At 51.1% G+C, this 19,215-nt stretch overlaps 1 protein-coding gene across 1 annotated transcript in view; it reads left to right on the plus strand.

Moving 5' to 3' along the window:
- The window catches only part of WDR93 (WD repeat domain 93), a 52,523-nt gene extending 40,445 nt beyond the window's left edge, over positions 1 to 12,078 (plus strand). Inside the window, exons 13-17 of the mRNA XM_010841028.1 lie at positions 392 to 620; positions 3,270 to 3,333; positions 3,711 to 3,867; positions 4,225 to 4,426; positions 11,758 to 12,078. Of these exons, the coding sequence (XP_010839330.1) occupies positions 392 to 620; positions 3,270 to 3,333; positions 3,711 to 3,867; positions 4,225 to 4,426; positions 11,758 to 11,857 (752 nt within the window). The 3' untranslated portion in view covers positions 11,858 to 12,078. The remainder of the gene's footprint in view (positions 1 to 391; positions 621 to 3,269; positions 3,334 to 3,710; positions 3,868 to 4,224; positions 4,427 to 11,757) is intronic.
- Positions 12,079 to 19,215: the final 7,137 nt, after the last annotated feature.

A 19,215-nucleotide genomic window follows, 5' to 3' on the forward strand; every position in this document is an offset into this window, starting at 1 on the left:
CCCCGTGGGCGTTGGCTATGAATTCCTTTCTGTAGGAAATGTTAGTTAAAACACTGACAGCCTAGTGGACAGGCTGCCTTCACTTCGAAGGATGCTCGCTGCCTGGGTTTCGTTTGGTTTTTCTTCTGGTTCTTCTGGGTCTTTACTGCAGCACACAGGCTTCTCTAGTTGTGGCGCGCGCGCTTAGTTTCCCCGCGGGCTGTGGGATCTTAGTTCCCCAACCAGGGATCAAACCCCGCATCCCCTGCCCTGGAAGGTGGGTTCTTAGCCACTGGACCACCAGGGAAGCCCCTCAGTGCTTGGTTTTGCCTCCTGTCCCTCACACACTCGCTGGTCACAGACCTCGCGCCCATGGCTGCCTCCCTCTGCCCCTTGCCTGACCTACTCGTGCCCTCCCTTCCTCCAGGACTCACTCTTGGAGTTGTTGCTCTTCCTGAAAAGTGCTTCTGCCAAAGCATCCACTTCCTGAAATACTTCCTAGTCCACAAAGGACAGAATGTGTATCCGGAGGGCTCAGTGAAATGCCACATGAAATGCGTGGTGCTGTGTACAGACGCGTCTCTCCATCTGGTGACGGCCTCGGGGATCCAGAACTCCACCATCAGTCTGCTGGTGGAGAGGTGGGTGGTTGGGGGGAGGGCGGGGTACATGATCTGCCAGACATACCGCCCTGTTTAATAGTAAGAAACTGAAACAACCTCTCAGACTAGAGTTCACTTTCCCTCTGGTCATCACTGTCTCAGTGAGCTTCTCAGAATTACTAAAGTCTTTTATTGGGTTGGCCGAAAAGTTCGTTTGGGTTTATTTTCTGTATTTTATGGAAAAACCCAAATGAACTTTTTGGCCAACCCTATACATTCAGAGTGGAGAAGGAAATGGCAACCTACTCCAGTATTCTTGCCTGGAGAATCCCAGGGACAGAGGAGCCTAGTGGGCTGCTGCCTATGGGGTCGCACAGAGTCGGACACGACTGAAATGACTTAGCAGCAGCAGCATACATTCAGAGAAGACAATAGCAACCCACTCCAGTATTCTTGCCTGGAAAATCCCATGGGCGGAGGAGCGTGGTGGGCTGCAGTCCATGGAGTCACTAAGAGTCGGACACGACTGAGCAACTTCACTTTCACTTTTCACTTTCATGCATTGGAGAAGGAAATGGCAACCCACTCCAGTGTTCTTGCCTGGAGAATCCCAGGAATGGGGGAGCCTGGTGGGCTGCCGTCTATTGGGTCGCACACAGTTGGACATGACTGAAGCAACTTAGCAGCAGAAGCAGCATACGTGTGGAGATATATATATGAGTTCTATGTATATAAATTGTGTGTTGGCACAAATGACATCTTTCCTATCCCATGTGACCAAGAAGAGGGTTGTTTTTGCCAAAATATTGTTTGTAGTCAGTTTCTTCAAAGGCCTCTTTTAAACTGTGAAATATTTTATGCATGCAAATAACCTGTATAGTATGTGTGAGGGTGTGTATTTAGCGTACATATGGGGCGGGGGTGGGAACTCCACTGTCCCCATCACCAAGCTTAAGAAATAGATCATCTCCAATTCAGTTAAGGCTCTCTGTGTGCCTCTCCTGGATCACATCCTTCTCTCCTCCACTTCAAAAGTGGTTGTTGTTCAGTCACTAAATTGTGTCTAACTCTCTACAACCCCACGGACTGCAGCATACCAGGCTTCTCTGTCCTTCACCATCTCTCAGAGTTTGCTCAAAGTCATGTCCATTGAGTCCATGATGCCATCCAACCGTCTCATCCTCTGTTGTCCCCTTCTCCTCCTGCCCTCAATCTTTTCCAGCATCAGGGTCTTTTCCAGTGAGTCAGCTTTTCACATTAGGTGGCCAAAGTATTGGAGCTTCGGCCTCAGCATCAGTCCTTCCAATGAATATTCAGGGTTGATTTTAATTATCTATTGCTGCATATAACAAACTACTCCACAATTTAGCGACTTAAGGAAACAGTCACCACTTAACCTCTGATGCTGTAGGTCAGCACTTGGGGCTGGGCTCAGTTGGACAATCCCTGCTCTGGGCTTGCCTTGACTCTCACAGATGCCCATGGGTGAGGGGCCGACTAGCGGGCCTTACTCACATACAGGCAGCTGGCAGCTGGTGGCCAAGGCACTCCTCCTTGCAGCCTCTCCTGCAGGCTGTCCCAGGCTCCTCAGTAAACCTCAGGGCTCCCAGCCGCCATCGAGGCTCACTGATGTTTTCCAAGCCCTGTGCACTGCTTGTGTTACACTGGACACAGCATGTCATCTGGCCATGCCCACATTTAAGCAGTGGAAAAGCAGACTCCACATTTTTCCCCTTGATTTATTTATTTTTAATTGAAGGATAATTACAGTATTGTGTTGGTTTCTGCCATACGTCAACGTGGATCAGCCATAGGTTTACATATGTCCCCTCCCTCTTGAGCCTCCCTCCCACCTCCCATTCCATCCCACCCCTCTAGGTTGTCAGAGAGCCTCGGTTTGAGTTCCCTGAGTCATACAGCAAACTCCCAGTGGCTATCTATTTTACATACGCTAGTGTATATGTGTCCATGCAAACCTCTCCATTCTCCCGCCCTCTCCTGCCCCAGCCTGTGTCACAAGTCTGTTCTCTTTGTGTCTCCATTGCTGCCCTGTAAATAGGTTCACCAGACCATCTTTTTAATTCCACATATATGCATTAATATACAATATTTGTTTTTCTCTTTCTGACTTACTTCACTCTGTATAATAGACTCCACCTTTTTTAAAATGGGAGTTACTGCTAAATATTATGTCTAATTTTTTTTCAAAAAAAATATACCCCACTGTTTTCCTAAATTCATCATCTCTTTGTTTTCCTTCAAGAATTAACCACATTCATACGACTGTATCTCCAAGCCATATACACTCCAGCTGTGCATATTTTAGGGAACTTGCTAATGGGATCATATTCTGTGTATTCTCCAATTTGTTTTCTACTGCCATTTATTCTGTGACTTGCTTTGCAGTATTGTTCAGGAGAATGGTACATGTCGTGTGCAGCTCCAGCTCTTTTATTTTCATTGCTATATAGTATCCCATCATATAATGTAACACAATTACCTAAGCACTCTCCTAGCAATGGATATTTAGATGGTTCCCAGTTTTTGCTCCTATGAACATCTCTGACATACATCCTGATGCTTCTAGAGAAGAACTTGTCTGTATTGGATATAGGTATATGCCTAGGAGAGGACGGCAAAACTTGAAAACTCCCACAGTCTGGATGTCTGTGTGTCTGTTTAATACAGGCCAGTGAAGTACCTGGATGAAGCCATCTGTGCCGTGGCCCCGGTCCAAGCCTTACCTGGCATGGTAGGTTCCTCAGGCCCCTCATTCTTCTTTAGTGAATGTGTTCATTATTCCTTCCCAAAAATCTCTGCTGAAGGCCTGTTGTGTGCTGGGCACAGATTGGGAGGAGAAAGCCCTTGCCCTCATGGAGCTCCCAGTTCAGTGGGGAAGACAGGTGAGCCCTGGCAGGCGGCTTCTTTACCGCTGCTGCCGGCAGCTCCACAGGAGCAGACGCCGCTTTCCTGCTGCCCGCCGAACAGCTCCAGCTGGATCCAGAGGCTGGGTGCCCAAGGGTGAATAAATTCCCCCTTTGTTTTTTATTTCTAGCTGCTTTTCTTATTTCACACTGGGATGAGTGACAGACTGGAGAAGTCCCCACTCACCATCTCTTTGCTCCCCAGGTGCTGACCTTTTCCAGAGATGGCTCTGTGTTCCTCATGGACGTGGCCAAGTCGCAAATCGTCTGCTCCTTTGCTCTCCCCAGATCCTACTCCCTGGCAGCCCCCTGGAACCCAGTGTTTGTCGTGTCTTTACACCACCCGTGTTTCCTGCTCCGAGGTACGGAGGGGGCCCGTGAGGGCTGCCGCCCAGACCTGTGGCCTGCTGACCACCTCCAACTCTCTCAGTCCTTGCATAGAGCACAGGGTGACCCTGTCCAGTCTCCTCCCCACTCCTTATCCCAGCCCCCGCAGGCCAGGACACTGCCGCTCAGTCCTCACTGGCGCTTAGATAAAATGCTGGGCAAGTCTCCCGTCTGGACTCCTGCTCCTCCAGATCAAGTGATCCCCTCTTAGCCCAAACCCAGTGATCCAGGCTTTGTAAGCAGAGAGCAGCCCCCTCGCACCCACCCTCACCGCAAGGCGCACAGAAAAGGTAATCACTAGAACAGAACACCACATTCCTGTTTCATCCCAGGAGACCATCCAGATGAAATTGGATCTGCCAGCAAAGCAGAAGACATCCCAAATTCTATTTTCTATTTTAATTTTGAGGACTACCCACTCCTACAAAACTTCTCAAGAAACTGCACCATTCCTCAAGCTAGCATATTGGCCCACCCAACATTTGCCCAGGCGCTGCCCCTGGAGGAGAGATGCGAGAAATTCTTCCAAAAGAGGTGAAGTTCTGGGTCTCTGTACCGGGGGTAGTCTCTGGACCATGGAATAAGTGGTTTGCTTGATCACAAGATCCTTTTCGGCATTTAAATCCCACTCAGGTTGGAAGAAAAGGAGAAAAGAATTCAGGCCGGTAGAAAAGAAAGGCTTCAAGTTGGTGTTTTCTTCCTGTCAAGGCTGTCTTTTTCTTGTTGCTTTTTCAATTCTTTTTTTTTTTAAGTATATTTGGATTATCAGACACAGTCATCTAAGACAGGGGTTGGCAAACTACAGCCAAATTTGGCCTACTGCCTGTTTTTGTGAATAGAGTTTCACTGGAAGACACCACACCCACCGCTTTATGTCTCATCTGCGTATGTAAGAGTTACAGAGGCGCTGAGCAGCTGCAGCAGAGACGCTCTGACCCACAAAGCCTAAATCATTTCCTAGCTGGCCTTGTAGAGAAAATGTTTGCCAGCCCCTTGTCTGAGCCCCCTTTCCTTTCTCCATCATCCATATAAACAATTACGTGATACACCTCTCCTCTTTCCCTGTCTGTAACCCCCAGCCCCAGGGGGACTCTGCTTGTGTTCCTTCCTGCTATAAAAGCATCATTAATGGTACTCAGTCCATTCTGAGAAAGCAGGGGTCTCTCTTTTTTTTTTAATTTCATTTATTTACTTATTTATGTTTGGCTGCGCTGGGTCTTCATTGCTACACACGGGACTTTCTCTAGTTGCGGTGTGAGGGTGTCTCATTGCCGTGGCTTCTCTCGCGGTGGAGCCCGGGCTCCAAGCGCACGGGCTTCAGTAGCTGCAATCCCGGGCTCTAGAGTGAGTGCTCAGTAGTTGAAGCCCGCGGGCTTAGTTGCTCTGAGGCATGTGGAATCTCCCCTGACCAGGGACCAAATCTGTGTCCCCTGCATTGGCAGGCAGATTCTTAACCACTGGATCTCTGGAGAAGTCCAGCTGGGGTCTCTTCTAATCCATCCACAACATTATATTGGATAATGAAGCATGTGTGATGTTTTTTCTTTGTATTTTTCCTATTTGCAACTTTTCTACCCAACATACGGATGTTTTTGGAAAATTTCAAACAATGGCTTAAAAAAAGTCGAGAGAATGAGGTCAGGTCATGGCTGTAGTGGGGCCATTCTCCTGGGTTGAGAGTCATGCTGTGGAGCTTCCTGGTGCTCTTGCTTGATAAGGCTCAGAGAAGTTGTTTAATGAGCATGTTCCCCTTTCTGTCCTCTCTAACTCCCTTCTTTCACTAGCCTAGGAAGGGTGTGCCTTCCTACTTCACCCAAAAGCCAACTGACTGCCCTCCCAGTGGGAAGGGACCAGAGGCCAGTGGCTCCAGCTCCGGGCAGCTCACCTCCTGCCTGACAGCCGAGGACCTGAGCAACTCAGGATGCCTTAGTCCCTGACCATTTCCTCCCTCAGTCAGGGCGCAGGTGGACATTACCACTCAGACATCGCTTAACTAACCCTGCTTAGCCTGATAAGTTTGCTTCTCATGTAGCTCTACTACCATAACAGAGTAATTACCCACTGAAAAAATGTTACTCGTTATTTCTCAGTTTTATGTTGTTCAGATGCTCAGTCGTGTCTGACTCTTTGCAACCCCTTGGACTGCAGCACACAGGCTTCCCTGCCTTCACCATCTCCCAGAGTTTGTTCAAACTCATGTCCATTGAGTTGGTGATGCCATCTCATCCTCTGTTGCCCCCTTCGCCTTGTGGCCTCAATCTTTCCCAGCATCAGATTCACTTCCAGTGAGTCAGTTCTTTGCATCAGGTGGCCAAAGTATTGAAGCTTCAGCTTCAGCATCAGTCCTTCCAATGAATATTCAGGGCTGATTTCCTTTAGGATTGACTGGTTGGATCTCTGTGTAGTCCAAGGAACTCTCCAGAGTCTTCTCCAGCACCACAGTTTGAAAGCATCAATTCTTCAGTGCTCAGTCTTCTAAGCTTTATATATATATATATGTGCACTTATAGAAATTTGGGAAACAGGACAATAAAGAAAATTTAATTTATTTATTAAATTAAATAATAATTTATTATTTAAATTAATATCACCCCCAGATCCCAGCGCTGCCATTAATGCATCAGTAAATTTCCTTAAGATTTTATCATTAGCATTTTTACTATGTTGAGATCATGTTCACTTTTTTCATCTGGCTTTGTGTCACTCCAGAATACAACTTAATGACTTTTTAAGAAAAACTTCCTTGTTGCTCTGGTTTTTAATGTCTATGTACATAAATTTCCATGGGAAGGGTGTCTATAATATCCTTCCCCACTCCTCCATGGCTGGGTCTGCTCTCTTAAGAAGGCAGTCCCTTCTGCCCTGACCCCCTCCAGTCTCCAGAGACCCATCCTGGCCCCCATCGGGTATAGAAGGCGTTCCTCTATCTCCCCTTCCCAACCATGTCTCTTCCTTTATCAACACATCTTAGCTCCTAGGTCCCACACCCCAGCCCCTCCCCAGGAGCGACTGCAGAAGCCGGGTGGGGTGGAAGGGCCTGCCTCCCAGGGAACCTTCTGCTGGGAAGTGGGCCGGAGTCAGCATGGCTGACCAGGTGGGGGGCTGAGGGGCCAGGTGTAGGGCTCAGGGCTGAAAGAGCAGTGGGAGCTTGGGGAAGGGAAAAGCTCAGGGAGGTGCTCCCTCGGTCCAAGGACCCAGCAGGAGCCAGGAGGGGTTGCATGGTGTGGTTGGGGCAGCTCAGCTTGAAGGGACATTTACTTGGGCCTGATCACAGGATTCAATCATTTCCCTCGAGGTCCCAGAGATAAATTAGGAAACACTGATTTAGTCAAGGCATTTCCTGCTCCCTGGTGGCTCAGACAGTAAAGAATCTGCCTGCAGTGCAGGAGACCCAGGTTCGATCCCTGGGTTGGGAAGGTCCCCTGAAGAAGGGAATGGCAAACCCACTCCAGTACCCTTGCCTGAAAAATCCCGTGGACAGAGGAGCCTGACAGGCTACATCCATAGGGTCGCAAAGAGTCGGACATGACTGAGCGACTAACGCCTCCACTTTCCCCATTCTGCTTGCTCTGAGGTCTGACGTCTGGGGCTTTTCCAAAGAGTATCCTGCCTCCAATACTTTATTATGTTAAATAGACCTTAGTTCCGAAAAAAAGTGGGTAAGCATTTATATTCCCATAACCTAGATTCTGTCTTTAACATTTTATTCTCATTTTCTTGGACATAAATATGTCCAAGGATTTTAATCATTTTTTTGGTCTCTGTTTACTCCTTGTGACTGAAACAGTTTCCCTTGGCCCTAAAACTAGGTGAAACTTTAAGGCAATGGATCTATGAGGCAATAGACTCAGAGTTCAAACTTAAGACAGTCTGTCCAAAGTGTTTTTGCAAAATGTGCACTTGGGACTTTTATAAATAGCCAGTGTGAAACTGAAGCATGCCTTTTGGACTTGGGAAGAAGGCCAGGTAGCACCCAGTACGCCACCCCCGCCCCCTCCACAGGCCTGGCTTCTGTCCCATTCCTCCTGGGCCTCCAGGGCACCATTCCCATCTGGTTCCACTCCCTGATGGCAGGTCTGCCGTCTCGGCTGGGTCAGACTTTTGATCACAAGACAGAAATTTTAGGACACAGGAAGCTGCTAGAAACAACTCCTCACCCCTCTTTCTTCCTTCCATGCCCCTTTAATTCCCTGTAGCCAAGCAGAAGGTGGGCTTCTGGGCTGACCCAACAGTCTCACGTCCACAGGGCACACACCCGCTTGGCGAAGGGTTGGGCAGATCCCATGTGAACCCCAGATGAGATTTCCCTTTAGGGTGGAGGAAGAATACTCCCACTGCCCCGTCTTCACTGTCCCTAGGAGGGAAATTGTGGGCCTGTCCTAACCTTCCTTTGCCTTTCTTTTATTATTATTAATTGATTAATTAATATATTTATTTTACTTTGGCTGAGCTGGGTCTTTGTTGCTGTACTCAGGCTTTCTTTAGTTGTAGCGAGTAGGGGCTTCTCTCCAGCTGCAGTGCTAGCCTCCAGGGCACACAGGCTTCAGTAGCTGTGGCACATGGGCTTTAGCTGCCCCGCGGCATGTGGAATCTCCCCAGGCCAGGGATTGAATCCGTGTCCCCTGCATTGGCAGGCAAACTCTTAACTACTGCACCACCAGGGAAGTTCTGCTTTTCTCGAGAAACAGAGGGACAAACTTCTGGAAAATTATTTATAGACCCATAGATCCCACGTGTGTAGGCTGTAAGGCTACTGGAATTCAGAGGTCTTGCCTGAGGCCTTACAGATGTTCCATCTGCTCTCCCACTTTGCAGATGGACAGCCCATCTTTTTGGAAGTTGGATGCACACACATGGCTTCAAAACAATAGAATGCAGTCATATTTGTTATGCCATCATGGGGAAGGAAAACCCTTTCTTTGCCTGGTGGTGGAGGGAGGGTGTCTGGAGCTCCAGGGAGGGCTGTCCCCAGGGACAGTCAGTACCTAGCCTCAGAGGGGCAGGCATCCTCCCGGGTCCCTCCTCACTGCTGAGCGCCGGTGCTCAGCCAAAGGGAAGGGCGCTGGTGCCATGAGAGCCACCCGCCCAGCTTCCACGCGCTCCCCACACCTCTGTGGTGCCCTTGGTGGATAAACTTGCCTCCCACTTCCCAGAGCACCCAGGACCTTGGCTGCCCTCTCACCCAGGTCACCCCCACCCTCACTCCCTGTCTCCCTCCTGATTCAGAGAAAGTGGCCTCCTGCTTATACCCACGGCTATCTCCTCCCCCAGGCACCCAGACCTTCCTGTCCATCGGGTCGGTGACCTCTTCCCTCCAGGGTCTTAATCACAGGCATGTGTCCCCACTGCATTCCCAAGTTAGGAAACAAGCCAGCGCCTTCCCAGTTCTGAGCCGCCTATTCCTCCTCCGCCCAGAGCCACACTCCCAGTGACTACACCCCACTCCTGAGCCCTCTTCCCCCATCTGTGCCCCAGCCCACAGCAGACTCCACCACGGGGGTCACTCTGGCCCCATTTCCCAGCCAACATCCTCCCACAGTCATTTTTGTGAGTTTTTCCTAGTATTTCTGTGGGATGAATTGGAGGTGGGCTTTCAGAGTTACAGGGGAGGTACATCTGAAAGGGCAGATTCACCCTGCGTCCTTAGCCCCTCCCCAGACTGGCCAAGAAATGAGGTACAAAACTCATAGTTCATAACTCTTTCAATTTGGAAATTAAGGAGGTTGAGCATCTTTATGTTATATCTATTCTATGTTTCTCTGTCTCCTTCTGTAAATTGATCTGGCTTTCTTTCTCATGGCTGAGTTCTTTTTAATTTATTTATGTATATGGCTCTGCCAGGTCTTAACTGCGGCACGTGGGATCTGGTTCTCTGACCAGGGATCGAACACGGGCCCCCTGCACTTGGTGCGGGAAGTCTTAGCCCCTGGGCCACCAAGGAAGTCCTCATTTTCTTTTGATTTTAAAGAGTTCTTTGTTAATACGTTGTAAATCATTTTGCCTGATTTGTCTTTGGTTAGGAGTAATTTTGGTTGCCTGTTTAGCCAAACAGAAGTTGTGGAGTGGGATGTTTCCCCCTCCGTCCCCCAGGCTTTGCTGACAGGTGGTATGTAACTGAATCACTTTGCTGCTCAGCAGTAATTCACACAACATTGTAAATCAACTAGTCTTCAATTTTAAAAAATGAAAAGAATTAACCTTTCCTGAGCACCTGCAGTGTACCAGGTACTATGCTCAGTACTTTGAGGCACATCTTGTTTCTTACTAGGGTTAACTTTATCCCCTACAGCCAGGAAGCTAAGGCTGGCAGAGGTCAACTCGCCGGTCCAGGGTCACCAGCTTCTAAGTGAAGGAGCTGGGTCTGCACACGAGCTGCGAGGGGCCAAGGCCTGCACACCCTCTGCCTGTCCCCTGCCCACCGACTCCCACACACACCCCACACACGGGGACTGGAAACTCCAAGGGTCGTCAATAGGGAAAGAGAAAGAGGCAGATCTGAGTGTTGCCAGGAAGCAACCGCCAGGATACATTTTCAGTGAGAAAGGCAGGCAGTGTGTTGCAGTCTTTCTTTTAAGTTTAAAAGGAGAGATGATATGCATGCCTGCACTTGTGTGTCTGAACGGTTTTCAAGGATTTACAAGGAGCCATTCATTACAGTTTCTTCGGGAACAGAAAATAAGCGTCTGAGGTGAGAAGGAGGTTTACTTTTAATTGTATACCCACTTTTGAATCCTTTGATTTTTTTTTTTAAGCAAAGCATAGGTTACTTACATTAAAAAAAAAAAATGCTTTAATGCACTGAGTACCAGACATCTCGATGTGGCTGTCCGACTGGCAGAGCCGCAGAACATACCCAAACCTGTGGTCCTTGTCTTTCCCCCAGAAGTGTCCCTCTTCCCACTTGCTCTAAGCTTTTAAACGTTGTCCGCTTACTCAGGCGCCCGAGGTAGAAAGCTGGCAGCAGCCCGCACCCCTCCCCAGAAGGACGGTCACCTCTCTTCTGCCTGCTCCCCATGGCCAGGTCTGCATGCAGCCTGAAGGGTGACCCTGGGCTTCTCTGATTCTGCCACACTGACTGTGCATTTATTTTTTTTTTTAAAGACTCAACTCAGAAATCCTATTCTCTGGGGGCATTCCCCAGGCAGGAAGTGCTCTTCTCTAGTTTTATTCTATTGCTTTTAAATGCCTCCTGTTACTAATGTTCTTTTCCTCTTGTCACCTCACTAAACTGGGCTTCCCAGGTGGTGCTAGTGGTAAAGAATCTGCCTGCCAATGCAGGAGACAGCAAGAGACAAGAGTTTGATCCCTGGATCAGGAAGATCCCCTGGAATAGGAAATGGCAACCCATTCCAATATTCTTGCCTGGGAAATTCCGTGGACAGAGGAGTCTGGCGGGCTACAGTCCATGGGGTCGCAAAGAGTCGGATATGACTTAGTGACTGATCACCTCACTAAACTGTGGTGGGGGAGAGGGCAGCTGTTTTAGTCACTTTGATCTTGCCAACGCTTCCCCCAGTGCTGGTCACTAGTACGTGCTCACGAGATGTTCCACGTAACTAGTGGCATTCGGATGTATTTAATGTTGGTCCTGCAAATAGACTTTTAGTTCATAAATTCACCTTCCATCCCTCGTATTATTCCTTCTGCAAAGCTGATTCAGGTACCTTCTGTGCACCAGGCTGAGTCCTGAGAACACAGACAGGAAGCAGATGTGTCATTTGGGGAGTTTCTCATATCAGCCCAGGGTGGTCAGGGTCTGCCCTGGGGACCTAGGAGCCCTGGGTGGGGGGTTGGGTGGGGGGGAATAGAGAATGGGGGGGATGTGGTACAAAGCAAGTTCCCCTCATCAATGGCCTGTCCCACAGTATTCAGAACCTGGCAAAGTACAAGGTGAAAGAGGAAGAGCACTGGACCCGGCTTCGGAGGTATTCCTTGCTTCTCCAAAAAGAGGACCTTAAGAAGTGACCGGGCTGCGGCCCTAGGCTCTGAAGAGCTTGGCAGCAGGCAGGCTTTGCCCCGGAACGCTCTGAGATCAAGAGACAAGACAAAGGGCTGAAGCTCAGTAGGCCTCAGGGGCCTGGCTTGAAGTCTGGGACCTCTGCAAGCCAGCAAGGGGAGACACATGATTTGGGGGTGAGGGGGCCTTCAACCTGTAAGCCACTTGTCAGAATGCTCAGGAGAGCAGATGTCACCTGAATAAACAGAGATATTGTTTCCAGGCTCCAAAGCTGCTGTGGTATGTATCCTTCATTCCCACTCAGTCCAGACCCCCAGCAGGGCCCAGGCAATGAGGTCAGCCAGAGTCCCAGGCCTGGTGAGGACCGTTTGCCTCATAGGCCCACAAACAGAGCAGGAGCCACTCTGCTCAAATAAGCAAGACACCCAGTCCACCGGGCTCTGTGTGGCCCCGTTTTCTCTTGGCCCACTTGTTGTGGAATCACTCCGGAGAGGCTGGGGCTCAGAGTAGGTTGACTGCCTGCCTGAGGTCACACAGGTGTGAGAGGCAAAGTGGGGGCATGCAGGAATTTTGCCACTGCTGCCTGGGAACCCTAGAGGAGACTTGGGGCTGGGGGCCCAGGAGGGAGGCACAGAGGTACCTTTTTCTTTTCTAGAAACTGCCCTTCCCAGGAAAATTGGGTGGAGTCAGTCCCCTGCCGCTCAAAGCTTACGCCTGCCTCTCTGAGGACACCGTGTGGTGCCTTTGAGAACTGCAGGTGGTTAGTGCGCCCAGCCTCTCCCAAGACTGAATGCTTGCATGGTTTGTGACCATACCTAGACAGCATATTAAAAAGCAGAGACATTACTTTGTCAACAAAGGTCTGTCTAGTCAAGGCTATGGTTTTTCCAGTATTCATGTATGGATGTGAGAGTTGGAGTATAAAAAAAGTTGAGCGCCAAAGAATTGATGCTTTTTAACTGTGGGGTTGGAGAAGACTCTTAGAGTCCCTTGGACTGCAAGGAGATCTAACCAGTCAATCCTAAAGGAAATCAGTCCTGAATATTCATTGGAAGGACTGGTGTTGAAGCTGAAACTCCAATACTTTGGCCACCTGATGTGAAGAACTCATTTGAAAAGCCCCTGATGCTGGAAAAGTTTGAAGATGGGAGGGGAAGGGGACAACAGAGGATGACATGGTTGGATGGCATCACTGACTCAATGGACATGAGTTTGAGCAAACTCGGGGAGTTGGTGATGGACAGGGAGGCCTGGCGTGCTGTAGTCGCAGAGTCGGACACAACTAAGTGACTGAACTGAACTGTTTCTGTGTCCCTATCCACTTTCTCCCCCGAGTCATACACAGTCTTTGTTGGCATGACACCTGCCTCATGGCAGGTTACATGACACCTGACTAGTTGAATGCCCCCTGGATGAAGAGATCCCCACCCAAGACACTCTGCCCCTCGCCGTCCTCACCATGAGAATGAAAACACAGCAGGAAAAACAAAAACAAAAACAGAATGCTCTACAGTATCCTTTTCCTCTACACAGTAGGCATGGTGGCTGGCAGGTCTCTCTGGGATGAGGAAGGAAAATTTAGGATGATCGTCTCGGCTTTACATGCCACCTAAATGTGACGGGGAACTGACATTTACAGGGCATCTACCAGGGTCTCTGTATTTTAGATAAAAACCTTAAGTCACTTTGTGAAATATAAGTATGATTATCCCCATCTAACAAAGAGGGAAATTGAGACTGCAGTCAAGACTTGGAACAACCTTATCAAATGCTGGTGGACTTTTTCAGTAGCAAAAGTCAGAAACCCAACTCAAACTAACTTCAGCCACAAGGAGAATTTGTTGGCTCATGGAGTGTAAAAGTCTAGACATAATGCTTTCCATGTGGTTGGCCCCAGGTCAAGTTGTTTATTTTTGTTTTGTTTTAGTATCTATTTTTCTTTATTTACTTATTTGGCTACACCAGGTCTTAGTTTCAGCATGCAGGATCTAGTTCCCTGACCAGGGATTGAACCTGGGTCCTCTGCATTGGGAGCATAGAGTCTTAGCTACTGGACCACCAGGGAAGTCCCCACCCCCCAGTTTTGATTCCCTTTTTTAGGTAGGCCCTTCTGCTTGGGTGGCAAAAAGACCACTAACAGCACCCACGGTGACTGTCCCTTTTTCAGTGGTTCCAGCAAAGTCCTGAGCCTGCTCCTCACTGGCCTGTATGTGGTCACGTCCCTGAACCACTCACTGTGATGACCATTTAAACTTGCACACGTGCCCATCCCTAGAGGGGCATGGAGGTCACGGCCACCCAAACTAAGGAAGGGAGAGCTGTCTGGAGAAAAGAAAATGACAGGCTACAAGGGACAAGAGTAGGAGGGGTGCTGAGCAGGCCAAGACAATGGAGGTGCCCTGTCCACCCTTTCCAAAGTCACATGCTGCCAACACCAGGCACCTCCTCACTTCCTAGTGTGGGTGGGGAGAGCAATGGGGGTTGGGGCATTCACAGGGAACCTTACATACTGGACCCACAGAGGGATAAGGGAGAGGGAACCAGGGCTGGCAAAGTACCAGAAGGTGGGCAGAAGAGGCTCAGGTGGCACAAGGCTGGGGAATCCAGGGCTCTAGCCCCACTCCCATGGAGCTGGTGCCCTACTGGGGCTGTGCCAGTGGCCCCCAAAGAGGTCCCTGCCCTCTGGGAGAGAGGGCCCCTGAGAAGCACCAAGAACACTGGGTTTTCTTGGGGAGCATTAGGACGCAGGTGAGTGTCCAGGGCACAGAGTTTAGGAGGCACTCACCCTCAGGGTTGTGCAAAGGCAGGGTTTGTACCTGGATGGGGAGGGGGCGGAGGAGGAGGGTGGACAAAGTGGGCCTGGCCTCACCCTGGGACAATCCGGGCCTTGCAGTTAGGATTGGCTTCCCTCCTGAGCCCTGGGCCAGCCTGGTTTTCCAAGCGGGGGTGTTTCAGAATCCTGGGGCATCCATGTGCCCTGCCCCTCAGATGGGCTGGTTCATTTAGCACAGCATGGCCCTCCAACCAGGCACACCACCCACTTGACCAAGTTTGAGCCCAGCTTTCCAGCCCGGCTCCTGGGACAGTCTGCCCTCTGCTGATACAGACCACCAGCCCTCCCCTCCAGCCCTGGGTTCATCTGGTGACCCATGTGGTGTGTCCTTGAAGCAATGTCTTCAGTGTCAACTGATCGCTTAGCTGCCCCTCCTGAAAACACTGACCCGTCCAGCATCAGCATCTACAAAATACGGCTCTCTCACAGGAGCAATACATGTGGTCAGCAGGCAGCGGCAGGTCCCTGCCGGTGATGGCACCAGTGGCCCATGTGCTTTAGGAGCTGTATTTCAGACCCCTCAACACACACACATACTACTTGCTTGACGGGCTACAGCAAAGACCAGAACTGTTGAGTACCGCTCACCAATGTCGCCACCCAATAAACAGGTATACTTTGTCGTTGTTTAGTCGTTCAGTTGTGTCCGACTTTTTGAGACCCCTTGGACTATACCCTGCCAGGCTCCTCTGTTCATGGGATTCTCCAGGCAAAGATACTGGAGTGGGTTGCCATGTCCTTCTCCAGGGGATTTTTCCCGGCCCGTGTCTCTTGCATCTCCTGCCTTGGCCGGTGGATTCATCACTGCACCACCTGGGAAGCCCCAACCAGGTATACTGCTGCTGCTGCTGCTGCTGCTAAGTCGCTTCAGTCGTGTCCGACTCCGTGCGACCCCATAGACGGCAGCCCACCAGGCTCCCCCGTCCCTGGGATTCTCCAGGCAAGAACACTGGAGTGGGTTGCCATTTCCTTCTCCAATGCATGAAAGTGAAAAGTGAAAGTGAAGTCGCTCAGTCGTGTCCAACTCTAGCAAACACATGGACTGCAGCCTACCAGGCTCCTCCATCCATGGGATTTTCCAGGCAAGAGTACTGGAGTGGGGTGCCATCACCTTCTCCGAACCAGGTATACTAGCTTTGTGAAAATCTCCTTGTTCTTTTTCTGAGCTCCAGTGTCCTCATCTGTAAAAGAGCTACAGGTGCCCCACCACCTGCCCATCTCACCTGTGCATCTGAGGTTTAAATGACTTGAAATTAGTTGTTGAATTTATTTTCTTTAACATTTTATTTTTTAGCAATATATATATAAATAGCATTCTCCTTTAACCTTTTGACCTTTCCTCAGGGCATGTGGAATTCTATCTTGGTTCCTGACCCCGGATGGGACCCGCATTGGAAGCCTGGAGTCTTAACTACTGGCCAGCCAGGGAAGCGCCCCCAGTTGGTGAATTTAAAGCCTTAAACACAGCCCCTGCTCGTCCGGTTGCTCCGTATATATGTGCTTCTCCACCATGACGGTTCTGACCCCTGGGGGCTGCGAAGGCGGCCAGCAGCGACCAGAGCCGGGCAGGATCAGCCGCTGATGCCATCCTCCGCCCTCCCCACCACGCCCACGCCCACCCCCACCCCACTTCCAGCAGGCCTGCGCGCAGCCAGCTCCGGACCAGCCCCCCACGGTGAGGGGACGTGCCACCCAGCACCCTCTGTCCCTGCTCAGCTGTCGCAAAGGCGATGCGCCCGCGGTGAAGCACACCGGCCCCAGAGTCACACCCGGGGCCCAGTCTCAACGCGGCCCCTGATCGTCCTCAACTTCCCATCCTCCACACGGCCCCGCTAACGGCTTAGCTCAACAGGTTAGCAGAGAACTGACAGCGCGCCCTCGCCCAGGGCTCACCTACCTGGGAGCCGCTCTCGGCCCTCCTCCCGGTGGGTGCCCCCCAGGAAGGGGGTGGGGCGCGGGAGGGGTGGGAGGCGCCCCTTCCCATCTCCAGCCCTCTTATTAGCGGGGACGTGTTAATGGAAATTCACACCCAGGTGCTAATAAACAGTGGGCCGCTCCTAGGCTCGGAGAGCGAGGGGAGGCGCACCCCAGGGGAGGGGGCTGGCCGATGAGCCCCACTTATCTATGAAAAGACTTGCTAATAACTTTAATTCCCCGTCCTAAACCACGGGGCCTTTACCATGCAAATAGATTTTTCTAAACTGGGCAGGGTCCTGGAGAAGACTTCCCGCTCAGCTCCTTAGGGCCCTGGGAGGGAAGAGAGAGTTGGGGGCGGAGGCGCGGGCAAGGGGCGGATCAGTGAAGGTGTGAGGTCCCGCCCCCTGCGGGGCCTCCGCTTTTGGATCCCACTCTCTACAACCAAATGCTGGCCAGGGTGCGCCAGGACTCCTGAATTACACACTGTGACCCCCAGCCCACTCCGAGTTACTGCCCCTCCTGGCCTGGGCCAGAGCATTGGGAATGATCTCTGAAGTAGTTTCAAAACAAATCAATATCAACCTATAAATACATAAACTGTGCTACACCCATGCAATGGAATATTACTGAGCAATAAATATAAATGAAGTACTCATACACGAGAAAATATGCTTTCATTCATATGAAAGTCCAGAATAGGCAAATCTGTAGAGCTAGAAGAAAGCAGATGAGTGGGCTGGGGTGGAGAAAAGGGGGATGGAGTAACAGGGAATCACTGCTAAATGGTTACAGGGTCTCTTTTGAGGGGTAGTAAAAATGACCCAAAATAAGACAGTGGTGATGGTTACCTAACTATGAATATACTAAAACCATTGAATTATGTACTTGAAAAGAATGCATTTCATGGTATAAATTATATCTCAATAAAGGTATTTTTTTTTAATGTCAAGGTTAGTATTTCAAAGATGCTTGAGGGGGGCAGGGGGGAAGCATTCATAGATGGCTGAGAGACCCCTTACCCCACCTCACCAACCCCCAGGCTTGACTGCTCACCAGACCCCCTGACTGAACCCAGGTTTTCCCTTCCCGCATACAGCATTTCCCTAATCTGAATCCAAGCCTAGATCCAGGTCAGTTCTGTGGATCTGGATACAATCGATGGACCTCTCATCTTGCCTGAGCCAGGCCTCTGGGAGGTCACAGCTATTTAAAATTGGGACTGATCCACCTGTGTTATGTCCCTAAACATGGGAGAGAAACCAGAGTGAAGGGAGATGGGAGAATGCCAGGGTCCAGGCCTTGATGCTCCAGCACAAGGGCAGTAGACACATGCAGTGAGCCATCGGAGCTGGCTTCCTGTCAGACCCTAGAAAGAGCGGAGCAGGCAAAACCCAACCAGGGCCGAGAGCTCAGATTCTGGAAGTCATACCTGGGTTTGAGTGCTGATCCTTGGTTTATCCTTCTGCAAAATAACTACTTAGGAATAAAATGTGTAAAGACCCGGTGCACAGTAAGTATGCACTAATGGAAACGCATTTTCTACAGAGATACTTGGTTTTATCCAGGTTCAAAGAAAAGGTGGACAGACTCAGCTTGCGGCCGCTTTCCTCAAATGAAGCCCCGCCCCCTTCAGGTGGGCCCATCGGGAATAAGGGGGTGCTAAGACGGGGCTGGGGGCAAGGAGGAAGGGGTCTGAGGCTGTGTACTTCGGGGACTCCCAAATCCCTGACGTCCTTTGGAGGAGGGGAGGGAAGCTTTGTGACCCTGTGGAGGAAGAACTTGCCAACTGACACCAGCACAGAGTTTATTCACAAATAAATAAATACATACTAGGCAGAGCTCCTGCCTGTCTCCCAAGTGTATACCCTCTGAGCCCCTCCATCGCGGGAGGGGTTGCGGAAGTCCGTCCTAGGTGGGGACCGGCTGTTACTTCCAGCGATGCCCATGCCGGTATCTTCGGTGCCCTCTTTCAGGAAAGGGAGTCTGGAGAGGGACCGCTTCGAAGGCGCGGAGGCCAAAAAGGCGTCGGTGCTCACAGAACTGGGCGCCAGATGTCCGCCGTCACTTCAACTTCTCAGGCCGGCGGCCACTCCAGGGGCAAGAGGGGCATCGAGGTCTCCAGCAGGGCCAGTACGTCGCCGGGAAAGAGCTGGAGGAGACAGGGGACAGCGTGGTCCTCAGCGTGAGGCCGCCGAGCCTGGGTGTCCGCGCTCGCGAGCTCCGCTCTCAGGGGGGTCCCCAGTGTCCCCCTCCCTTCCCTCGCCGCTCAGGCGCCCTGCGCACGCCAACCGTGTCGCTCCAGAGAGCGAGCAGGCGAGGCCGGGCCGCCGGTGGGGGAGCCCCACGGGGGGCTGATCCCCGGCGTGTGAGGTGGGGATATGAGACGGCAGGTAATGCCACCCCACGACGGCGCTGAGCCGGGAGGGAGTTCCGCGCGAAGGAGGGCGATACTAACCGGGGATGGAGGGGCTCGGCTCCATCGCCGGTCCTTGCGGGCACGCCCGCCCGCGGTCGTATAGCACCGGAGGTCGCGCAGCTCGGGCGCTGCCAGGGCTCCGGAGCAGGCGGGCGGGGACCCCCAGGACACCGCGGCGCCGGCGGCCGAGCCGGAGCAGC

This window comes from Bison bison, unplaced genomic scaffold (assembly GCF_000754665.1).
Source record: "Bison bison bison isolate TAMUID 2011002044 unplaced genomic scaffold, Bison_UMD1.0 scf7180017864155, whole genome shotgun sequence".
In the NCBI taxonomy this organism is placed as follows: Eukaryota; Metazoa; Chordata; class Mammalia; order Artiodactyla; family Bovidae; genus Bison; species Bison bison.